Raw genomic sequence first — 24,866 nt, forward strand, 5'->3', positions numbered from 1 at the left:
TAATTTCCTTTTGGCTCTTCGCAACCGCAAATGGACCAGTTGGCAATGGAACCGTGCCACATGCACTGAATTTCAGCATAAGCTCCTGCCTGCAGATCTGTTTGCACAGCAAGTATTAATTGCTCGTGAAGGACCGCCAAAGTGAAGCTTCTGCCCACTCATCCATGACGATCGGAGTGCTCTTCACGCCTTGCCAAGCACCACCTATGACCCTATCCAATGCAAATTGGACTCTTGGCACAAAATTTGAGAAGATAAATCTTCTGCTGGACTAATATGGTACTGTATCCGACCTGTGTTCCAGTCAGCCTGAAAGTTTGACTTTGACCCAGTACAGCAGGACCATGAAGCCACGTTTGGGTCCTTAGGCTTTTAGGCACTATATTTCAATGTATTCCTCAAAAATATGTAACTCCAGCTCTACGCCCAAAGGAAAGAGACTCCAGGGGTCAGCTTACTGGTCTCCCATTCGCAGCAGAGGGACACAGCAGCTGAAGAAGTCTTCTAAAGCTAGTTGGTAACCCCAAGGCTTCAACCTGCCCCAACCACCACGGTGAAGCTCCAGGGAACAGGACCCAACGCACAAAGTTGCACCTGAGTTCGCTGAGCTCTAGAGTGCCATTGGAGTGTAGCTGGGACCCCACAAGACAAGTTATCAACCCAGGAAAGATAGACCGGTGATCACGATACTGGGTGACTGTACTTCTGCCAGCACCAAGACGACTTCAAGGGACGTCAAACCTGTGACCAGGATCACCTCACCTCTTTCCTGAACCGAGAAGTAGTGGCAGCAAAACCCCCATTGAAAAAGTTTCTATTTGTGAAATGTGTTGAATGTGCCAATGCTTGTTCGCGGTCAAATAAAATCTTTGTAAATTCTATATCTCTGGAAACCACTCGTGGATCTTTTTCATTGTGCATGACTAAAAATACACAAAAATGCAGTCTAAGTTTATGAATTCTATGTCAGGACTGGAGGCGAGGATTATGCCTTCTTTCTTCACTTTATTTGTATAACAGCCATTCAAAACAACCAAGACTATATTTTCCATCAACCCTGGTGAAATCTGTAGTCAAAACAAAATGTCCAAGTAGAACAGTCCTGGGTGCACCAGTCTCCAGATAGTCTGCCCTTACTGGCCCTCCTTCCTCTTTATCGCTGCTGCGCAGCCGAGATAAGTGTTCCCTCATTACTCTTTGTTTTTCTCATACTAATTTCCTTGTTGCATTCAGTTTTAATTGAATATTGTGCTAAAACGTGTGCTTTAATGTTGCCTTGTACACCGTTGTGTTATTAACATTGATTCCGGCATTTCTTAATTGGTATTTTAGTTACATGTTGGTTCTCGGGCGATGTCGCCCATTTCTGCTGGTGTTTCCGTCAATTGTGTCTTGATTTGAGGCAGCGCAGGGTTTTTCTTTTTTTTTCTTTTCACCACCCACTGTTAGCCTCTTGATGTTTGGGACGAGTGTCACGTCTTACTAAGGGAGCCGCGGGGCGCTTTCGCCCCTACGCGGCCCGTCTGGTGCACCTTCACTCCTCAGGCCATCAGGGGGTACGTGAGGACTTTCCTAACGGCACGCGTATGTGCGACGCGCTGTAGAAGCGGGTTTTCTGGCCTGGGGAGAAAGCCATATGGTGTACAGTTGCCGTGATCGGTCTGCAAGCAGGGGCGGATTGGCACTGCGGGCATTCGGGAATCGACCGAAGGGCCGGTGTTTCAGTGCCCTCTGTGGGACGTTTTTTTTCTCCCCTTTCCCAGTCCACAGAGCGTGCTCTCTGCTGTCTGCTCTCTGTCGACTGGGAAAGGGGAGAATAAAACGGCCCACAGAGGGCACGGAGACGGAAATGAAAGCGCTTCACTGTGGCCATACAGCGATTATCAGCTGTGGCTTCTACTGCACCCCCTGCCCTGCAAAGCAATTACGCTGAGGCCGGGCTGGGGAGGGGTGATTGTTTATAAGAATCGGCCTCCCTGGGGGCCAGGTGTTGCTCAGGCCTTTTGAGCCATTTTCACCTCTGCCCCCCTGGGGCCCACGCAGCTGGGTAAACAATGTTAGTCTTAACACCTCACCCACTGCCCCTCACACTCAGGGCACAGTGGGCGAGGAAGAATGGGTCTGGCTGTGGGGGCCAGGTGATGTTTTGAAAGCGCACAATATTCACCTTAGCCCCCCCTGGCTACTGTGGATGAGCCAGCAGCTGTGTTTTGTGCTGATTAATTTACAAATTGCAGGGGCCTCACTGCTGTTCATGTGCTCCTGAGCTGAAGGTCTGAGAAGGGCTGAGTATGTTAGTAATAGCAGGGGCTTCCCTGCTTTTCAGGTGCTCCTGTGCTGGAGGGCTCGCATAATTTTGTGATGGAAAGGGCCTTGCTGGTTTTTCAGTTGCTCAGCATGTAGGCCATTGTCACCCTGGCCTTGTGTCCTGCGCAAGAACAGTATCCTCCCACTTTCATTCCTTGTCTGTGCATAGGCATAGGTGGCCTAACGCCAGAGTTGCAGAGATGGGGATTCAAATTTGAGTCCCAGCGTCTGCTCAACAACCTGAGATTCTGGCCAGATCACTTCCTCGCCCAGGCCCTTAAATAAAAAATCAGATCATGTGTACTGTAATTTGTATTCATGAATAGAACTCAAATAGCCTTTGTCTTGGGCTGAATTTACACTATATAAAACTGCCAAATGGTAAAACAACTATAAAAATAACCATTTGTTCATGATTTATGATTCTGCAAAGGGACCATGACAATTAAAGAGGACACTTTATAAAAACATGTCCATATCAGTGAAAGGGTGAATGGATGAATGAAAGGGTGAATGGATGGATGATGAGAGAGAATGGGTGGATGGATGAGTGAAATGTTGGATGGATTGATTAATTGATAAGTGAAAGAGTGAATGGATGAACAGATGTGTGAAAGGGTGGCCGTAAGGATGGATGCATGAGTTCAAGGGAGGGTACATGGGCAAAAGATTGGATAGATGAGTGAAGGAGTAAAAGGATGGATGAGATAAAAGATGAATGGATGATTGAAGGGATGGATGAGTGATAGGGTCAATGGATGGATGCATGAGTGGATGAGTAGATGGATAGTTGGGTGGATGGAAGGAAGGATGGATGGCTAAGTGAAAGGGTTGATGGAGAGAGAAAGGGAGGATGGATGACTGAAAAGGTGACTAGGTGGAAGGATGAGTGGTTGGGTGGATGGATAAGAAAGTGAAAGGATGGCTGGATGGGTGAGAGGGAAAATGGCTCGATGGATGAGTGAAGGGATGGATTGGGTGAAAGGGTGGATGGAGAGAAAAAGTGAGGATGGATGTATGGATGACTGAAAGGGTGAATGTGTGGAAGGATGAGTGACTGGGTGGATGGATGAGTAAGTGAAAGGGTGGCTGGATGGGTGAAAGGGTAAATGGATGGATGAGTGAATGGATGGATGGGTGGAAGAGTGGATGAATGGGTGGATAATGGATGGATGAGTAAAAGGGTGGATGAGTGAAATGATGGATGGAAGAATACAAATGGATAGGTTTGCAAATGGTTGAATATGTTTGGATCTGGATTAGCGGCATACCAATTTTACTTGCTCTGTATTATTTATTTATTTATTTATTTATAAATTTATAAAGCGCCTGGTGACCCGGAGGCATCCCCGCGCTATAGAAATGTAATATCCAAGAGGAGGGGGGGAACCGGAGGGCTATTTAGGAAATAAAAAAGTCTTTAATTTTTTCCGGAAGATGGCAAGGGAGGGTTCCAGACGCAAATGGCGAGGCAGTGCGTTCCACCCTGAGGAGGCTTTGACCGAGAAGCGACGGCCACCGGTACGAGCCTTTTTAAATTTAGGAACGATGGCCAGATGTTCGTCGTCCGAGCGCAGTGCTCTTGAGGCTTTGTAGGGGGCGACAAGGTCTTTCAGGGCGGCCGGGCCGGCACCATTAATGAGTTTATGACTGGTGCACATAGCTTTGAACTCAATTCGCTGGCGGACCGGGAGCCAGTGAAGGGCCTTGAGGGCTGGTTTGGCAGAGGCTCTAGGGGGGAGGTCCATTATGAGCCTTGCCGCCGCGTTTTGTGCCCGTTGGAGTTTGGCTAGGGTGTACTCCGGAGCACCGAGGTAGACGGCATTGCTGTAATCAAGTCTGGCTAGGATGAGCCCTTGAACTAACAGCTTCCTGGAGAGCGGGGGGAGGAGGGGGAGGATCTTGCGGGTAGACCGCAAGAGGCCAAAGCATGTTCCAGCGGTCTTTGTCGCCTGGGTCTTCATGGTCAAGCTAGGTTCCAGCCAGACGCCTAGCGTTTTGACTTCGGTCTTTGGAGTGGGGATCTCACCAAAGGTGTCCGGCCACACCGTGGCGGGGATTGAGGACCATTTGTTACCCAGGAGCATAATTTCAGTTTTAGCCCCGTTCAATTTTAGGGAGGATTCGCACATCCAGGAATAAATGTCCTGGAGACAGTTCCGCAGGCTGTCTGGGTGTTTGTCCAGCTGGGAGAGGGAGACGACAAGTTGGGTGTCATCAGCATAGTTGACAACCTTGATCCCATAGGGGGTCACAACATCTTCCAGGGGGGCCATATAAACATTAAACAGGGTGGGGCTAAGCGAGGACCCCTGCGGAACTCCGCATATGAGAGGGAGGGGGTCTGAGCGAGAGTTGCCGTCCCACACCTGAAAAGTACGGCCTGAGAGGAAGGAGTTAATCCAGGCGTGTGCTGAACCCACGATACCTGCCCTGGTTAGGCGGTGTAGGAGGACACGGTGATCCACCGTGTCAAAGGCGGCACTGAGGTCCAGGAGGATCACCGCCACTGATCCTCCTGAGTCCAGAATGCGCCTTGATTCCTCGATGACGGAGAGGAGGGCTGTATCCGTGCCCTGGCCGGGCCGAAAGCCGGTTTGGGATGGGCGCAGGATTTTGTTGGTCTCAAGGAATTGGGAGAGTTGGAAATTAACTAGTTTCTCTGCCATCTTGCTGATGCAGGGAAGGAGTGATATAGGTCTATAGTTAGACATGTCGTCAGGATTCAGATGAGGTTTTTTTAGTAGGGCTTTGACAACCGCGTTTTTCCAGCTGGGTGGCACTGTACCTTGGCGTAAGGAGACGTTAATAAGATCCCTGATGGTGTTGGCTATGCTGGGGGCGGCAGTTTTTAATATTCTGGCCGGGGCCGGGTCAAGAGGTGAGCCGCTTTTCATTTTGCCCAGCGTGGAGGTGACCTCAATGAGAGAGGTTTCTCTGAAGGAGGACAGCCGCGGGCTGGTTGTGCAGACCTCAGTATCAGTGGGATAGTGGGGGGTAATCATGGGGAGCGAATCCAATATTCGCGAGATTTTAGAGTTAAAGAAGGAGGCAAGGTCATTACTTCTATCTGGGGAGGCATAAACGGTGGGGGCCGATGGAATGTTGAGGAGTTCTTTGACAATCACATACGCTTCTTTTGAGGAGTTGGTAGCGTTTTGTATTCTGTTGTCATAGAATCCTGCCTTGGCAAGTTTGAGAGCTGATTTATAGCGTCTTACAGCGCTATTGTAAAGGTCTTTGTTGCTATGTCGCCAGTCCTTTCTCCATTGCCTCTCGGCCTTTTTGCACTCTTTGCGTAGGTCCCTAAGGTCGGCATTGTACCAGGGGGCTTGGCCCTTTATCCTGTGTTTGATCTCCAGATTTTTTATGGGGATGAGTTTGTCGAGGGTGGACGATATCCAGTCTCTAACTTGGGAGTCAGCGGTGGCGGGGTCCCCAGAAAGACTGGGGGTCGAAGCGTCAAGGGCTGTGGACCAATCCTCCACCGAGAGTCTGGCCCACGCTCTGTCTCTAGTGAAGGAGGGGGGTTTTTGAGGCCTTTTGAAGGCTCCAGGGAGATGGGTCGTGACCAAGAAGTGGTCCGTCCACGGGAGGGGTTGGGACTTGATGTACAGGAGGGAGGGGATGTTGGAGAACACCGGGTCGAGAAGATGCCCTTTCGTGTGTGTAGGATCAGAGTTGGCAAGAAACAGACCCAAGGCCGCTAGGTCATCGATAAGGTCGGTTGCTCCAGTGTCAAGGGGATCCTCGAGATGGATGTTTAGGTCACCAGTTATAATGAAGTTGGGTGTAATATGAGCAGCGGAGGTAACAGTTTCCAGCAGGGCGGCCGTGAAGGGGCCCGAGTAGCCGGGCGGCCGATATACCAGGAGGCCTGATAGGGAGTAGGTCGGGGACAGCTGAATCGTAAAGAGGCAGCTCTCAGAGTCTTGGATCGCGCAGTCTTTGGTGCGACAGGTAAAGTGATCCCTATGGATAATGGCCAGTCCACCTCCTCTACCTAAGGGGCGAGGTTGAGACATGATAAGGAAACCCGGGGGGAGGGCCATGACAATGTCAGCATTGGAGTGCTCCGTAATCCAGGTTTCTGTGAGTAATAGTATGTCCAAATTAATGTCGACAATCAGATGATTGATAAGCAGGGCATGTTTAGGGAGTGATCTGCAGTTAAGAGTCGCAATTTTAAGGGCAGGGGGAGGGACCGGAGGTTTCGGAAGGGAGAGAATGCCTGGTTTGCATTTATCACAGCGAGAAAAGGGGACGGTAGGGTCAAGTAGTGCCAGACAGGCGCTGTTTTTAGAGGGTCTAAGGCTAAGAAGCTCTTTACGAGAGTAGCTTACCTTGGAGGCGGCTGGGACAGGCATAAGGTCTGGCCCAAGGCCCGGTCGTGCGCGGACGGGCGCAGACGGGCTTGCCTTAGGCGCGCCTTCGGCGCGCAAACGGCGCTCCCGCTGCGCTCGTCCGCTGCGCTGGTATGGCCGGCACATTTGTAATGTGTAAAAAGGGCGTGGTCACGCAGTGGGCGTGGCTAAGCCTTTCGACCGCGCTGGCGGTGAGGGCGTTCCCCTGTCTCAGCGGTGGGCTCGCTGTATCAGGAGGGTTGGGAGGGCTGCTTTAGCGCTGACAAGCTGGCGCTGTAAACAAAGTAAGCTTCGTTCGCTTTTAAAAACACAAGTAATAATGAAGTGACAGTTTTAAAAACAGTGGGCAAATGTAATCGTGCAGTCCTCCGGCTTCCGCCTCAGAGGATAATCAGGTGAGAGTGATCGTTGCGCTGTGTGACAGCGTTTAAATACTATTTCCTGGTGGGCGTGGTCACGCAGTGGGCGTGGCTAAGCCTTTCGACCGCGCTGGCGGTGAGGGCGTTCCCCTGTCTCAGCGGTGGGCTCGCTGTATCAGGAGGGTTGGGAGGGCTGCTTTAGCGCTGACAAGCTGGCGCTGTAAACAAAGTAAGCTTCGTTCGCTTTTAAAAACACAAGTAATAATGAAGTGACAGTTTTAAAAACAGTGGGCAAATGTAATCGTGCAGTCCTCCGGCTTCCGCCTCAGAGGATAATCAGGTGAGAGTGATCGTTGCGCTGTGTGACAGCGTTTAAATACTATTTCCTGGTGGGCGTGGTCACGCAGTGGGCGTGGCTAAGCCTTTCGACCGCGCTGGCGGTGAGGGCGTTCCCCTGTCTCAGCGGTGGGCTCGCTGTATCAGGAGGGTTGGGAGGGCTGCTTTAGCGCTGACAAGCTGGCGCTGTAAACAAAGTAAGCTTCGTTCGCTTTTAAAAACACAAGTAATAATGAAGTGACAGTTTTAAAAACAGTGGGCAAATGTAATCGTGCAGTCCTCCGGCTTCCGCCTCAGAGGATAATCAGGTGAGAGTGATCGTTGCGCTGTGTGACAGCGTTTAAATACTATTTCCTGGTGGGCGTGGTCACGCAGTGGGCGTGGCTAAGCCTTTCGACCGCGCTGGCGGTGAGGGCGTTCCCCTGTCTCAGCGGAGGGCTCGCTGTATCAGGAGGGTAGGGAGGGCTGCTTTAGCGCTGACAAGCTGGCGCTGTAAACAAAGTAAGCTTCGTTCGCTTTTAAAAACACAAGTAATAATGAAGTGACAGTTTTAAAAACAGTGGGCAAATGTAATCGTGCAGTCCTCCGGCTTCTGCCTCAGAGGATAATCAGGTGAGAGTGATCGTTGCGCTGTGTGACAGCGTTTAAATACTATTTCCTGGTGGGCGTGGTCACGCAGTGGGCGTGGCTAAGCCTTTCGACCGCGCTGGCGGTGAGGGCGTTCCCCTGTCTCAGCGGTGGGCTCGCTGTATCAGGAGGGTTGGGAGGGCTGCTTTAGCGCTGACAAGCTGGCGCTGTAAACAAAGTAAGCTTCGTTCGCTTTTAAAAACACAAGTAATAATGAAGTGACAGTTTTAAAAACAGTGGGCAAATGTAATCGTGCAGTCCTCCGGCTTCCGCCTCAGAGGATAATCAGGTGAGAGATAATCAGCTGTAAGCTTTAAAAGGCTTTATTTACTAAATATTTCTGTACGAATTAAACCTCAAAGAGTAACCAAATAGTGTTTCATGAAAGGGCACGCCCCTTAAATGTGGGCCACGCCCCTTAACTGTAGGCCACGCCCCTTAAATGTATGCCACGCCCCTTGAACGTGGGCCACTTTTTTCGTCAGTGCCCTGGCCAAATTTTGATCCCAATCTGACCCTGTCTGCAAGCATTTCTAAGACCAGTTCGGCACTGCATTTACCATTCTCCACTAGGCACTTCAGGTGGAGTCTGTATCATCTTTCATCCTACGCCCTCTGAGGGTCCTGTATTTCGCGTTTTCACGCTCAGTGGGCACTTTGGTCCCAGGCCAGTGTTTTGATTAAATATTTGTATTTTTTCAGTCACCAGACACACGTGCCCATGGTTTTTTCCCCCTCATTGTTTAAATTGCGAGGTTGCTTGCCCCTCATCCCGGATGACACCCAGCCTCCTATAAACCTGGTGCTTCCCCAGCCTGTTCCGACACCCAGAACATTCTCCTTTTTAACAGCTCATCTATACTTTTACCATCTTGGAATTTGGTTACGACAATGACTCCCAAGGAGGGGAGAACGCCCTGACCGACCTCCAATGGGAGGATGAGTTCTATGACGCAGTGGATACATCTATTTATAGGGCAGTAGGGGAAGCTATGGCCCCCCATTGAAGACAGATTAATGCCGAAAATAGGCCAACCTGTGGCCCCCCTCCTCTGATGATTCCTTCATCTGCAGTGCCGAACCCCTCTTCCCCCTCCCGCCAAATGCCCTTGGGATGTGGGAATGGACGCTACGGCCTTCAACAGGCTTAAAAAAGCTTTCCTAGCTACCCAACCGAGTCTCCCACAAGGGGCTACCCTTTCTGTTCCTCGGGGCGCAGGGGATACCTGCAACGCACCCTCCAGACCTTCCAACCCCACTCCGTTGCCAGACGTCTATGATATGTTTGATCCAGATGAGATCATCCATCCAAGATCTTCTGACTGGGCCCCAGCGGATAAGGTGGCTGAGTATGTAGTCATGTGCATTAGAAAGCCTCTAGAGAAGAACACATGGAATGCCCCCGCCCGTCTTTGGACTGCAAAGTAGCATTTACGCCTGAGATCGACACCCGCACGGCGACATTCCTTCAAAAATTCATGCGTGACCCCAAGAAGGGGATTGACAGATCCTGGCCGTCCTGCCAGGACAAACTTTTTGATGTCCTCGGCCCCTTGACAAAAATACTCGATATGACAGAAGAAGCCAAGTCAGCAGGCTCACTCATTTCTCCCGACTCCCTTTCTGGATTGGCTCAGAGAGCTATAGGATTCCTTTGCAATGCCAACTGTGCCATTTCGACTGAGCGCCGTCGCTCTCTTCTTATCAAGGTGGACCCCATACCTGGGGATCTTGCAGATTCGGAAGCTGGAGCAGTAGCCCAAGGGGGATTCTTTGTTGACCCCTTTGTGAAAGAATTGGGCAAATTCGTCAACGCATTCACTTCCCCTGACAGGGCTCAGTCCACCATAAAAAAGTTTCCCCCCGGGTTACCCGCAGGGCCGGTCGAGGCAGGGCCCACCCGACCGGCCGTGGCGCCAACCACCAGCCTAGAGGGTAAGGCTCCATCAGAGGCAGCTATCAAACCCAGTCCCGCTTTGGCAACTTTTACTCCATCAGAGGAAAACGTGGCAAGGGACTAAGCTATCGAGGAGCTGCATCCTCTTCCAACGGTGAGTGTCCTCCCTTTTTCCCATTTAAAAATAGGGGGGAGGCTGAGGAATTTTTTCCAGGCTTGGACTTCTGTCACGGGGGATCAGTGGGTTCTACAGACTATCCAGGGCTTCCGCATAGAGTAACTGGGGGTCCCCTACCAGTGCACCAGACCCCGCCCTATCCAGTTTTCCAAACAGGATGCCGCTTTGGTAGACAAAGAGGTCTTCTCCCACCTTTCCAAGGGAGCTATAGTGCCAACGATTATCCACTCAGAGAGTTTTGTCAGCAACCTACTTCTAGTGGACAAACCCAACGGGCGCAAACACCCATTGATCAACTTAAGCAAGTTCAATGAGTGGTTGGTTTACCGCCACTTCATGATGGAAGTCATCCATGTATTGCGTCCGGCCGACTGGATGGTTCGCCTCGACTTATAAGATGCTTACCTGGTGATTCCTATTTTTACTCCCCACCGATGGTTCCTCCAGTTCTCTTGGCAAGGCTGCACATTCCAGTTTGCCTCCCTTCCGTTTGGCCTGTCTTTGGCCCCGTGGTGTTTTACCAAGGTCCTCAAACCAGTGGTAGACTGGCTGAGAGCTCGGGGCATTTGAATCATTGTTTACCTCAACGAACTTCTTCTTATGGATGCTTGCCCTCGCCAGCTTCATCATCATCTTCAGGTCTAGGGTTTGTCATCAATGAAGCAAAGTCAATGCTCTGTCCCTCTCAGACTCTGACATTTCTGGGTTTCGTGATAGACTCAAAGTCCTCTACTCTCAGTCTTCCACCTTGGAAAGTCACAAAGATCCGCCACGAGTTGCGTTGTACTCTGGTCAGATCGCAAGTTTCCCCCAGGGATTTAGCAAGGTTAGTGGGCCTTCTCTCCACCTCTATCAGGTGATCTTCCCAGGCCCCCTACATTACAGTGCGTTGCAACATCTCAAAGCGATTTACCTTCGGAGGGGGTGCCCTTACTCCCACAAAGTAACTCTGTCGGATTAGCCCAAGGAAGAAATTCAATGGTGGCTCTAACACATGGAGGCCCGGAATGGTCGAACGATCTTCGGTTCTGCTCCAGATTTAGTTATCGAATACAATGCCTGCAACCTAGGCTAGGGAACCAGGAGCAGCAATTTTTCTACTAGAGGATTGTGGTCTCTAGACAAGCGCAAATTACATATCAACTGCCTGGAGCTATTGGCAGGCTCCTTTGCGGTGCGTTGTTGGACAAGGGACTTCATCCAGTCTACGGTGCTCCTCAAGATGGAAAACATCTCGGCAGTCCGCTACATCAATCATCTGGGCAGCCCCAGGTCCAAGGCCCTTTCCAATCTAGCAGCCAGCTTTTGGCAATATTGCCTGGATCATCATGTATCGGTGACGGCGGAATATCTTCCAGGCCGGGATAATATGATGCCGGATTTCATTCTGCCACTCCCGGGATTCCAGTCTGTGAAAGCTGGACTCGGACGTCTTTCAGAGGTTGAACAACCTTTGGGGACCCTTTTCAATCAACCTCTTTGCCTCGAAGCTTGATCACTAGCTTTCTCGGTTTTACAGATATTTTATTTATTATTATTATTTTATTTTATTTATAAAGTATTATATAGGGCGAACTTGACCTAAGAGGGTATCAGAGAGCTTTACATTTAGGTTTGTTGCGTTACAAGTTACATCAGATACAAGAGCATAGTAAGGTACAGTACACATAAACAATGTTTCAATATTTCGTAGGATGGAGGGGAGGAAGGAGTATTAGCGGACAGACAAGGAGGAACAATGCCCAATGTCCTGCTGAGTAGGTGAAGGTCAAGGGGGAAACCAAGGCCAATCTCCTCATTAGCTGTCAAGCAGGTCCACCGGTCCTCAGCCATGTTGCACAGGTCTCAGCGTTCAGGAAAAACAGTGTTTTAGTTTATTTTATTTCCGAAGGTTATACAGCGCTATCTAGACCTGGAGATATCAGAGCGCATAACCAAGGGAATGTTGCATTAGAAGCTACATCAAAAGGATTATAAAGTGCTGGCTAGACCCGTAGGTATCAGAGCGCTATAACAGAGGAATGTTGCATTACAAATTACATCAGTTACAATAGCGTAGTAAGGTATAGCGTAGTAAGGTACAGTAAACAAACAACGAGGTTGAGAGGATTTATAGGAAGGGAGGGGAAGAAGGAGCCATAACAGAGAGACGAGGAAGAACTGTGTCTAATGATCGGAGAGACAAATAGAGAGGGAAAGGGGAGAGGTGGAGTGAGAAGGGAGAGTATGAGGGGGAAGACGGAAAAGACATAAAGACCGAGTGGGTAAGTGACAGCCAGGGAGATAATGCAAAGCCAGTCTCCTCTATAGCTCGCTAGGAAGCTCCAACAGGCATCGGTCCGAAAACTGGTAAGAAAGGTGACGAGGAGAAAGCAGAGCGCCAGAAATACGATGAGGGGGCTGGGCGAGACGGGAAGAAGGTCCGGCTGGGCCGATGACGGTCAGGGGATGAACCAAGGCCGATCTCCTCATTAGCTGAACATAGCAGCTCCACTGGGCATCGGACAAAATGCTCGGACTCCGCTGTCGGGGTAGAGATCATGTGCACTCCGGGCGAGACAAGTAGAGAGGGAAGGAGGAGAGGGGGAGTGAGAAGGAAGTGGATGAGGGGGGAAGATGGAATAAGATATAAAAGGGAAAGTCGACCCAAAGACCGGAAGGATAGGTGACGGCCAGGGAGAAAATCCAAAGCCTGTCTCCCCTATAACTATCTAGGAAGCTCCAATGGGCATCGGTCAGAAAGATGGAAAGAAAGGAGACAAGGAAAAGGCAGAACATCAGAAATACGCAGAGGGGGGGAGGGCGAGACAGGGAGAAAACTGTGTCCAGTGTCCAGCTGGGCAGGTGACGGTCAGGGCATGAATCAAGGCCGATCTCCTCAATTAGCTGAAGAGAGCAGCTCCACTGGGTGTCGGACAAAATGCTCGAACTCCACTGTCCGGGTATGGGTCAAGTGTACTCAGGGAAATGTCAGAATAGTGCGGGTGGGTCGGGAGCCATGGTCCGAGAAAATTCCAGACGTCCTCTTGAGGCCAGGCAGAATCCTGGCAGGATTTTGTAAGTAAAAGTAAAAGATTAGCAAGGGGGAAAAAAGTCACCACTGTCGGCTTGTAGTGTAGTTCCTATATTCCCAATAGGCTCTGCGCATTGGAATAATATATCCTATAGATGTGACGTAGGATTTATGTCTACTAGGTCTCTATCAAAATATATTAGACTTAATTGTGAGTGCCAGCTAGCTCAGAGGTCACTAGAAACTTTCTCGAATTTACAAGAAGGGATTTAGTTTCTGACAACCGCATAAACATGACAACTTTGTTTCCCCAAGATAAAACTGATCTTCAGAGTCGCTAAAACAATAGATAGATATTTTTCTCAGTCATTCGTGCATGCTTCGTTTCTCCAGAGTTGCAGAGAATTAGATAGGCGGGCGTCTTCAATAAAAGGTATTTATTGAACAGTCTTCTTTCTCAAGCAGAAGAAATGAACAATCGTAATACTAGTTGCAAAGTAAAATGCGTACAGTAAGAGGAGTAGAATAAAATAATACTGTAAGAGCTGTGTATGGTTTCTAGACCACGGATAAATGCATACATAAATCACAAAGGCTAAAAAGTCCTCAACTAGTGCTTCTTAAATACGCCTACCCCGGTGTACCTAACCTGAGTCTAGTACGAGGGAAGAAGTAAGTGAAGTGTAACATAAATTTAGTATTCTTTGCCAAGAATCTATCCAAGATTTCTCTTAGGGTCTAATCAGCTCTGTACCTTGGTTTAGAATGAAGAGGGTCAGTCTCAGGACTCGATTTCCCAACAACCCGCAAGGGTAGCTTGGAAACACTGGAGCTGGATTTCTCGGCAAGAGAAAATACAGCGACTCTCTCAGTGCGTCTGCTGGAGGGTCGGCTTCCTTCGGCACTTGCTGTAGCAGGATGCGTAGGGCAAGTAGATAGTCGAACTGCTCCAAACCACCGTGTGTTGGCTAAGGCAAGTGTGGGCATATTTATACCTTGAAGGTGCCGAGTTTGACGTAATAATGTCATCAAAGAGTCTCAGTTCTTTGAAAACTCCATGAGTTCTTGGATAAATCAGTATTCAAGCAAGGGGAAGTCCCTAGCTGCTGAAGCCGAGTTTTCCAAGAAATCGTTGTGGATTTTCGGAACTAGTGGAAGTAGCCATGCCGTATTTGGTCTGCATGAGCTATGTCTAAATATGGTTATGATTTCTATGCCTACATAAGGATATGGTGATTTATAACTATATAAGGGCATAAATCGAGAACATTACACTAGGGTCCTAAAATTCTATACAACGGGCCATGTTGGGGTCGGGAATCCTGGAACCCTTTTCCACACTTTGAGTGTGCAGAGAATGACAGAGGTTAAAAGGGAAGGACGGGCTAAACTTCTAATAGTTCTAAAAAAGGACACAGGATCTCACCAATGCCCTCCACGTACATGACTGTGTCTCAGTAGTAAGTACAGTTGCTCTCGCGATAAGGAGCCACGATTTACAAATATCATAACATCAGTCAAGCGTAAAGCAAGTAGGCATGTAGGCATACCATGTTTCCAACCTTCTCGTTACCTGTTACTATTGTGGCGGACTCTACAGCGGCGCCGGGCTGGTTATTGGCACGCTCGCGGTTCTCTCTGCTCTTCACTGAACGCAGTGTAATGTGAACGCAGTTGCGGGTGTTATTGTTATTTTCAAGCCCTCACCTCTTGTTATTTGATGTTGAATGGCGTATTTGGTGCTCCTTTTCATGCAGCAGCTGCTGGGCAGTAGCTCACCGCGGGGCACCACACCGAGTCTGCACGTCAGTCTGCAGCCAGATGAAGACCTCCCAGCTCTTTCATAGGAGTAGCTCAGAGGAATCTGGAGTGAGGATCACACGGTTATAACAAGACCTCAGATAAACTTTGTGCACAGACTCTGCAGTGGCAGAGACTGCGGGTCGCTCTCTGGGTATTTCAGGGGGGGGTGGGTGTACTGCTTTCCCCGCTCCTACGGATATGGGGGAGCAGAAGACAGGCTCCGTGGTTGTGGGACCCAGTGTGAGCACCCCCAGCTCGGCTCCCCTGGCTCGGGCACCCCCGGCTCGGCGCCCCTTACCTCTCGGTGCCTAGAGGCGCTATGCTCAGTCCCGCTCCAGTAACTGCTCCCCTTCTTTGGCGGCATAAGGGCAGAACTGCACAAGCAGCATATAGTGACCAAGTGGAGATCTGTTGGTGTTGGAGCCTTATTCATAGGTGAGTCGTCATCCTAGGTGGGGGTGCCACATGCATCAAGAACCGCGGCCAGCTCCTCTGTGATAGCTCTGCGCATGGCCAGGCTGCCTTGTTCAGTTGGAGGGTAGACTCCTTAGCGGTGTCCACAGATGCCTTTCTCCAGGATTGGAGCCGGGAGTCGGGGTACCCGTTTCCGCCTTTTGCAAAGCTTACCAGGGTGACGGCCCACGCTCCCACGCTGGGCGCCAAAGAGCAGAGTTGGTAGTCCTGTCTCTCCTTTGGAGATCTCAGGTATCTTTTCCAGTTCTTCTGGAATTTTCTTGGGATTCTCCAATCCTACTCCCCCTTCTACCGCATCTGCTGCTCAATCCCGACAGGGTTCCCCATCCTCTAGTTCTGCAGAACTCGTTGCGACTTGTAGCATGGAGGATTTCCGGAGACGATGGGAGGTCCCGAGCCTTTCAGCAGAAGCTGAGGACCTCATGTCTAAGACGTGGGCGGACAGTACCTTCAAACATTATAGATTTGCATGGGGCAGATGGTCTCATTGGTGTCTGCGAAGGAGCACCAATCCCATGGGCTCAGATTTAGTGTTCGTTCTCAACCTCTTGGCTCACTTGGCCTCCAGTGACCTGGCCTACCATTCTATTAACACCTTTTTTTCTGCTATCTCTGCTGGTCATGTTCCCATTAACAATTCCCCTTTCAGGGAGCACCCTCTTGTCTGCAAGCTTCTCCGAGGCATTCGGCTTTCCTTGCCTCTGGGACCCTGTTACTCTGCTCTATGGGATGTGAACCAGGTTTTGAATTTGTTCTTGTCCTGGCAACCTAACAGTTTTCTTTCATGGAAAGAACTTTTGGCCAAATTGGTAATGTTGCTTTGTCTGATCTCATGTAGGCGTGTGTCCGATGTAAGTGCCTTGGGCATCACGTCTAGGATGTTTACCCCCTTAGGAGTGACCTTTACCTTTCACTGACGAACTAAGTGCCACACCAGAGTGATTTCTGATCCAGAATTCCCGGACTCTCCCAAGTTGTGCGTGGTTCGCTGTCTAAAAGCTTACGAGGAAATGACAGAAGAAGTTTGGCCTCCAGGCAAACGCCAACTCCTCATTGCTCTCCGCAAGCCTTTCAAGGCGGTCTCTTCCACTACCATTGCCAGCTGGGTTAGATGGGTTATGCAGGAAGCTGGCATGAGCCTCCATGACTTTGGTGCTCACTCAGCAAGAGGAGCAATGGCTTCAAAAGCATTTGGCTTGGGTGCCCGTTTAGAGGATATCCTCAACACGGTAGAGTGGTCTTTGGACTCCACCTTTAAGAGGTTCTACTTCAAGCCTGTGCTAAATATAACTCCCCGTGTCGTAAACAAGCTTTGAACTAGCATAATCCTCGCCTCCAGTCCAGACATAGACTGAAACATTTCCTAGCTATCGTAACTGAAAGTTTCAATTCTATTAAGGACTCGAAGGCGAGGATTATCCTGCCCTACGGATCGTTCCAGGATACCCCACCCTGTATTTCAGTAAGTAAACGCATTTTGAGTTCTATTTCCTATCGTGTTTTCTTTTTTCCTTATTTTGATTATTTTATTATGCTCCGGACATTCTTTTTTTTTTTCAAAACTGGTTTTATTGAATCGCAGAAATAAACATCCACAGTGCTCCAACCCCGGAGGGGCTGTGACTACAATCACGATTCATGTTGTGCTATACATTTATTGGAAAATGCCCTCAACACTCTACTCCCCCCCCCAACTACCCAACCTCCCCCCCCCCCGTCCTGCAACACTCCGTCTCCCCACCACTGTTATGGGTAAATGTCATACATGGATATAACCGAGCCTCAACATGCCCTCTACATCTGCCCCTCCTCGCCCCTTGGCGGCGGTGGGGGCTCCAGCCACAATCCCCTGTAGTCCGCCCATCTCTTCCATATTTTATAATGCTTTGTAGGGCAGCCTCTGGCCTCGAACACCGGCCGCTCCAGTCCCATGCAAAAGTCCAGGCCTTTCTTCCACCCGGCCACCTTGGGAGCCCCAGGGTCCTTCCAGGCCTGAGCCACATCACGTTTGGCCAGTGTTAGTCCCAGCAGTAGCAAGTGCCGCTTGTAGACCTTTCCGCCCACCCCTTCAAGCACATGAAGCAGGCCCAGTTTCGCCGTGCGAGGGAGCTCCCACCCCAGCACCTCCGACAAACAGTCCCACACACCTTTCCAGTATCTCGCCAGGCCACTACATTCCCACACTGTATGCAAAAGGGTGCCCAACTCGTAACCACATCGCAAACACGCCAGGGACTCGATAAGCCCTGCCTTCCACAATCTCTCTCTGGTATAATATGTACGGTGCAAGTATTTGAATTGTATTAGGCGTAAACAGACTGCTATTGCTGCTCCGGACATTCTTAAATGCTGATGTTATTAATTCATCATTCGTTTCCCTTATGATACTTGTCATTATTTTGTCAGATGTCTGCCTTGTACTGCTTTCTGCTCACATCAGATTCTCTCACGAATTGATGACTCCCTTTGTTCCTCGTCAGTTCAGACTCAAATAAACAAGATGCCTGAGGTCTGGGTTGCCGGCTGACTTTGCGCAAAGAAAGAGGAAGAAGGGCCAGTGAAGGCAGACTATCAGGAGATTGGAAGGCCCTGATTGGTGCACCCAGGAATTTTCTAATTGGACATTTTGTTTTGACTGCAGATTTCCCCAGAGTTGATGGGAAATGTAGTCTTGTTTGTTTTGAATGGCTGCTATACGGATAAAGTGAAGAAATAAGGCATAATCCTAACTTTCAAGTCCTTAAAAGAATTGAAACTTTCCGTTACGATAGCTAGGACATTTTTCATTGGTATCGGATTACTTTAGTGACTTGTAGATTTTTTCTGCGATTGTTTTAGTTCTGTTTAACGGTTTTACACTTTTACCTCTGTATAAGCCTTGGTGCTTAAAACCGCAGCCACCCAGAGTTGAGTTGAAGGTGTGACACACGAAACATAAGGGTCCAAAAGGGGTTGGTAAGGGTATCACCGGGTGGGGTTGCACAACCACACCATAGAATATACTGCATTTCCTAACATTCATCAATAAAATAATTTAAGAAATATATATTTAGAGCTAAAAGGAAATGCTTTCCACCTTTTCACGGTTCTCTGTTATCTGCTCCCAGTTACGACGCATACTGAAGAATCCGAGTTTTGACCTTGAACGGTACCTGTTGAAGTATGGAAGTCACCTGCAGCACGAGGAGTCAGCTCGTGGTAAGTCAGTTTCCTATGTATTGTAAACTACCGTTGTACTGTAGTCAGGAAAAGACAGGTGCTTCATCAATCACTAGAAGCTGTTTCCATCAGAGACCCACTCTCCTCAGTGGACGATTGAAGAATGTTATGAGCATCATTTCTGGAGTTCTCTTATGCCCGCAGTTTCCTAGTTTCTGTCCTCCAGCATTTGTCCTGGCAGAAATTAGGAACACTTTCCTGAAGCAATCACCAAGGAAGGCATGTAATGGCAGTCTCGGGCACAGTAGTAATTGAAAGGGGCTTCATTTAAGAGTGATCAGGGCTTGTTGCTGGGACTACATCCCCTCCATCTTGAGGCCTTTGACTTATTTCTGTGCGCTTGTGCTCATATTTAGAACTTGCATTTGGTAGCCTTGTGCTGATGAACTAAGTGGATATATTTGGCGATCGCTACTTAACGGATGTGCTAAAACGGAGCCAATATTGAGTTCAATTCTTCTTGTTGGTATTGTAGAGTACTCCTGCCAAACTTGCAAAGAGGGTTTAGTTGTTGTATAGTGCACACAAGTGTATAGTTGGGTGAGGAATAGGAATCAAAGTTCAATGGGAAAAAGGGAAACTGCAGAGGCTTCTTAAGGGAAAACTGCGAACATAATGAGGAATGAAGGATAAACTTGTACAGTGGCAGAATAGACGATCTAATAGAGGAAGTCAAATGCATGTTGAGCGAGCAGGTACACTATTCTTCGATCGGGAGGATAACACAGAAGTGTGGGTAACACACCCATAGACATTAATGCGGTGGGGGAAGATATTCTTGCATTTAGGTCAGCAAATCCTACCAAGGAACATTTTATAGTGCTAAATCATACACAAGAGCAGCAGTTGGTAAAAGAGGCCAGCCTAATGCAGACAAGAGTAAAGAGGGGGAGGGCGTGGTCATGAAAATCAACTGGATCAAAAGAAGAGCCTGTAATACACAATGGAGCATTACCACAAGTAGACTCGCTACACCCTTCTGGAATCAGTGATTGTAGATGTTGTGTTGATGAAGTGAAAACACTCCTAACAAAAATAAATAATCAATCACCGACAATGCAAGTAAATAATAGTAATAAAACAACATTAAGAAACAGCAATGAGATACTTAAGTTAACTAAACATGATAAAATCTCAACCCTTTCAAGAGAGACCAATGCCGATCACTACACAGGAAAATTCTAACCCCCAGCCCCCCGGGCAACTCACTAGGATTAATGAACGTCCTATAGAGAACAGATACAATTCACAGAGTATGGACAGAATATTAAACAGAGAGACCCAACACACACTTTTAGGAAGTTACCCTAATGTTTCACCTAGACTCAGACCTTCCAAAACCTCAATTAGCCAACAGAAAGGAGATACATACATCCCGCAGCACTTAGTGGATTGGAGGGGCAACGCCAATAATAAGAAATACGTACAGTGCTGAAGGATTGACCAAAAATCCAAGAGAACATAGAACCTATTTAACTAATGTTCCAAAACTAAATAAACAGAGGAGGGAGGACGAGGAAATGCTTAAAAACAAAGTAATCCACTGGATTAGACACGACCAACAAGGACTATCGGTGATACGTTCACATATAATGAGAGCGGCAACGGTTGAAGAGTGGGGGGCAGGGTCATGATGTCACTCTAATATCAGCCATATATTAAAGGATTGTGGTTGGACTGATTGCCATGGACTTGAGAACTTAAGGGCTCATTATGATGGCGGGCGGACATCAGTCCACCCGCCTTCATAGCTGTGTTGGACCGCCCACCAGACGTGTGGCGGTCCCACCAGTTCAATTAGGATGCACCTCCATACAGGCGGGTGCATCCTGGCCTTTTAACATTGCGGACGGTGCTCCAGCAATGCTCTGGGGGGCCCTATCTCCCCAATGCTGCATCAAGCCTTGCGCCTGCTTCAAGCAGGCGCAGGGTTTTGACGCAGCATTGGCCTAAAAGTGACTCAGTGAAATCTTGTAGATTTCACTCAGCCACTTTTAGGAGGCGTTCCTGTGTAGGAACGCCCTCCCCTGCGCGGGAACGCCTCCTTATGGCGCAGGGCTTTACAACGTGACGCATCTATCAGATGTGTCACGTTGTTAATACCCAGCACCATGGCGCATCTTGTGTGCTGCTGCTGCATCACAAAAGTGACGCAACTGCAGCGCAAAAGAGGCGCAAGCGGCTTGTAAATCTGCTCCATAGTGCTTTTATTACACTGTAGCTGCGTAAAGGGCCAGAAGATGTGTCTCCAGTGACCATGTGTGCCTGTGTCTGTGTTACAGGCACACATGGACACTGGAGACACGTCTTCTGGCCCTTTACGCAGCTGCAGGGTAGTAAAAGCACTATACATTTACCCAATGAGGGAGCACTTACTGCATTAGCCAGTAGAAAGTACTCCAGGGCAAATTGCAAAAAAATCAGCGATTTCGTGGGAAAATTTGCGAATTTGTGGAATTTTTGCGGTTTTGCGGGGAAATTTCGCCCATGCTTAGTGAAAATTGTCCAAATGGGACAGATGAAGGTTGGCCTTTTTTTTGATCGGAATAACCTGCGCTGTTTTCCAATCTTGAGGCACATAGCTTGCCTGAAAGGATAGCTCTGCCAGACGTCCTATATGACTTATGAGAAGTTCCAACTGGTTCTTAAAGATCTTAGGTTGAGCCGCGTCCGTTGGCGAGCCTGACTGAATACTACGGGCTATCTTCCACAGTTCCGGCAGGTCCGGGACCACAAACTGGTTAAGGCACTTATCTACCCCTAGCCTTGTTTCTCCGGCTTGTGCTGAGGGTATCTCATCCACTCCCGTTGGAAAGGACCGATAAATGGTCTCGACCTTCTGCACAAAGTAATCTGCGAGGCCCTCACAGATCTCCTTGAAATAAGTGTCTGGAACAAGAGTCCTATTAAGAGAAGTCAGCTCCTTGTATATGGACAAGAGCTCCTTAGATGAGTTTTCTGCAAGCTCAATTTTTTTAGTTAAGAATTCTGTTTTAGTTCTCTTTATCAGGGCATGGTAATCTTTCAGACTGTTCTTATATTCCTGCTTGGCCGTCTTCTCATAGTTTTTGCGCCAGGCGCGTTCTAAGCCTTTGCATGCGGACTTGGCCGCTCTCAAATCAGCATTGACCCACCGCGCCATCTTAGTGCATCTCACCGGGACGTTCTTCGTCCACGGCGCAACACTATCTAGGGCCCTGGCCAACCAGTCCTCACATTCCTTCCAAGCTTCATCTAGGTTCTCTCTCAACGGGGGGCAACCTAGCCTCAAGGCAAGCTCCAAGTCAGCCTGATTGAGTTTCCCCCATTGCCTGCGTTTATGCACCACTGGCCTAGCTTGCACGGGGCTTTTAGGCAGACCTGGTGTAGAGAACTGAATCAAATAAGAGTCTGACCATGGTACCCTAATCGGGGGCTGAACCTCCACATCCTTCCAATTAGAAAAAATAGGATCAAGAAGGTGGCCTGCCTGATGGGTCGGCATTAGAGATTGGAGTTTCAGCTTGAGTAACTCCAGCACGGCAATCACCCCTTGAGTTTGCCTATTACCTTCCTCCTCCAGGTGCAAGTTAAGGTCCCCTAAAATTAGGAGCCTATTGTAGCGTAGGGCCGGTTGCGCGACCACCTCCATCAGGCTATCAATAAATTGCGATGCCCCCCCCGGTGGACGGTAAATCAAATACCCATTTATAGTCAGGTTGGGCAAGGTTTTAATTGAGAAGAAGCCTGCTTCGCTGTTATTAATTTCCACTGCTTCCTGGGTGCATGTGACCTCCAGTTTATGCACCAGAGCAATACCCCCCCTCGTTGTATGCCGTGATCTAATCTCAGCATACCATATTCGTTGGGGAGTGCTTCCAGAATTTCAGACGCAGACTCCCCATCCAACCAGGTCTCCGTTAGAAAGAGTACGTCTGGCTGGCGGTCAATTAAAAGATCAAAGATTTCAAATGTAAGCTTCTTTAGAGAGCGACAGTTCAACTGTAACAGGCTACATGTCTCATCCTTACTCTTCTGCCCCAGACTATCCATTGGGTTATATAGACAAACCTTACACCTATGGGGCATACATTCAGCTCGCAATCCATGCTTACATGCGGCCTCCATATGTGGACGCATATGTGTGAGAAGTTGGACTGATATATGATGCTCACTAGTTCTAGTGATCACCTTGTATCAGTCCAAACAACCCTTATGGTGATTGGTTGTAAGTCAACCTTATAGACCAGCTATCCTAATGGTAGCATGGACAAAGCAGTCTTAGGCTAAACTCTTTTGGCATGTGAAGCCAGCTGTTTTACCACATATAACCCCTTGAATACCAAGTGAAAGGACACCAAACAGGTTGTTATGAAAATAAACAATATATTTATTAATAACAAACACCTCTGAACTCTTTATGAGATCAGAGGGCTAAGCACATGGCAAGACTCTTAGGAAAAATACGTTTAAGTTGCACGAATTACAATGGTGCCCCAGGGGCACGTCAAACCATATACTAAACAAGTGGTATAAGGAAATCAATAGAGGAAATGAAGATGTTCATAGGCTGTAGGATCGCTGGGACTACACTACTCTAGCCTTAGTTAAGTAATAGGAGGCCCAAGGGACGTGTGTGCAGAGTGTTAACTCACACGCGAGATGCGGGACAAAGTCAATGGACACTACAAATTACGAAAAGGTAAGTATTGGACAGTTCCGACTAGCTAGGACTAAAACGACTGGAAATATGGACACTAGGAGAGTCAATCTACCCTTGAGCACCAAAATGCTCTTGTCGCCTCACCCACGGGCTGCGGGTGGATAGGTGTCAAAGTGTGTCGGGTTTCCGCGTCGAAGTCTATGGAGCCTTGAAGAAAGATGCTGCAGGCGACCAGGAGGAAGCTGTCAGGTGTGATCCAAGGGTGGATCAAGGAAGATGAAGACCTGAAAGCAGAGGGGACAATGTTCAAAGTAACTAGCCAGTGGCTGGAGTGGTACCAGTAAGGAACCAGATGCTGTCGTCAAGATCCGGTGAAGAGTGGACGGTTGACTCTGCAGCCATGTGGACCAGGAGGTGTCTTCGATGACCAGGATGGAGGCACGAGCTGTCCCACGCAGGCTTTCCCTGTCGGCGGTGTTGGTTCCGCATTTGGCGTCAACAGGCCTTGGCCAAGGCAACCCACGCTGTGAGTGGAAAAGGCGTCTGGTGCGGACCAGGAGGGTCCGGGGTGCTTCTCCTTTGCAGGGAAGCAAGGGCCAGTCTGGAGCAACCAGACCAGTGGTGTAGATGTCGTGGATCATCGTCTAGGAGGTCACTAGCCAGCCGGCAAGTGACCAGACAACGCGTCGAGCAGCAATCAAGCAAAAGGACCCCACGCAGATCTCGTGGATGCTGGAGGGCTGATCTTCTGTGCAGGAGCTGCTTTGGGCTGGGGCTTCTCAATCCCCAAAGCACTTCATTGAGGATGCCTCTGAAGTCGTGCTGGAAGTGAAGTGCAGTTTCTCCAAGATGGCCGGTCCCACGTGTCTCGTCGCACCCACAGATCTCAGCTGTGCTGCAGATGCAGGTAGAGGTCGGAGAGGTCTGGAAGTCCGGGTCTAGTCGGGCTCTGAAGTCTGGATCTACCGGGGAAGAGGACAAAGTGAACTGCTGGGATGCTTGATGGTGCCTGCTTGTGCACGGTGGTCACTCCTTGACCACAAGGGAGATGTCTTCAGTCTTCTGTGGAGCAGAACGTCGAAGTCCTGATTTTCTTCTTGTAAAGTTTCAATTCAGGATAATCTGATTTGGAATGGGACTAGCTCCTACCTTTATCCTGCTAAAGGGGGCTGTACTATGACTAGGTCCCTCCTATGGGTGGGACCAGGAATGGGGGTGGTTACACCCCCTATCCTTTGTCCGGTTTCGTGCCAGAGCTGGGGCTGGAGTGCCCCAGCAACTGGTTTGAACCGGTGTATGCACAAGGACATCTTGTGTGCCCCAGGCATGCCTCATTCCTTTCAGGCCTGTCCTACCCAATACACAAAATCCTGTCTGGGGTGGTGCTAGCACCTCCCAAGCAGGAAACCCTTTGTCCAGGCCTCGCTGGAAGGACTCCCAGCAGCAGGAGGTCAGACTTGTGTCTGTGGTGGCAGCATCCATTTTGTGATGCTGAGGCTCGAGTTAACTTTAACCGGGGTTCACAGTTACATACATGTCGTGTCCCTCTAGAAGGGTGGAATGCTACCCCCGTCGCCAGAATTGGCGAGGGGGTAGTATTCCAATTCGCATGACACCTTACTCGACATTTTTTGATAATGCTATACC

The 24,866-nt window shown here is 49.0% G+C and overlaps 1 protein-coding gene across 1 annotated transcript in view; it reads left to right on the top strand.

Annotated features, from left to right (window-relative positions):
• The window catches only part of LOC147729493 (uncharacterized), a 2,015,126-nt gene that overhangs the window by 335,861 nt on the left and 1,654,399 nt on the right, over positions 1-24,866 (top strand). The window contains 1 exon segment of the mRNA XM_086954003.1: positions 18,466-18,556. Within this exon segment, the coding sequence (XP_086810129.1) occupies positions 18,466-18,556 (91 nt within the window).

This window comes from Lissotriton vulgaris, chromosome 2_1 (assembly GCF_964263255.1).
Source record: "Lissotriton vulgaris chromosome 2_1, aLisVul1.2, whole genome shotgun sequence".
Classification (NCBI taxonomy): Eukaryota; Metazoa; Chordata; class Amphibia; order Caudata; family Salamandridae; genus Lissotriton; species Lissotriton vulgaris.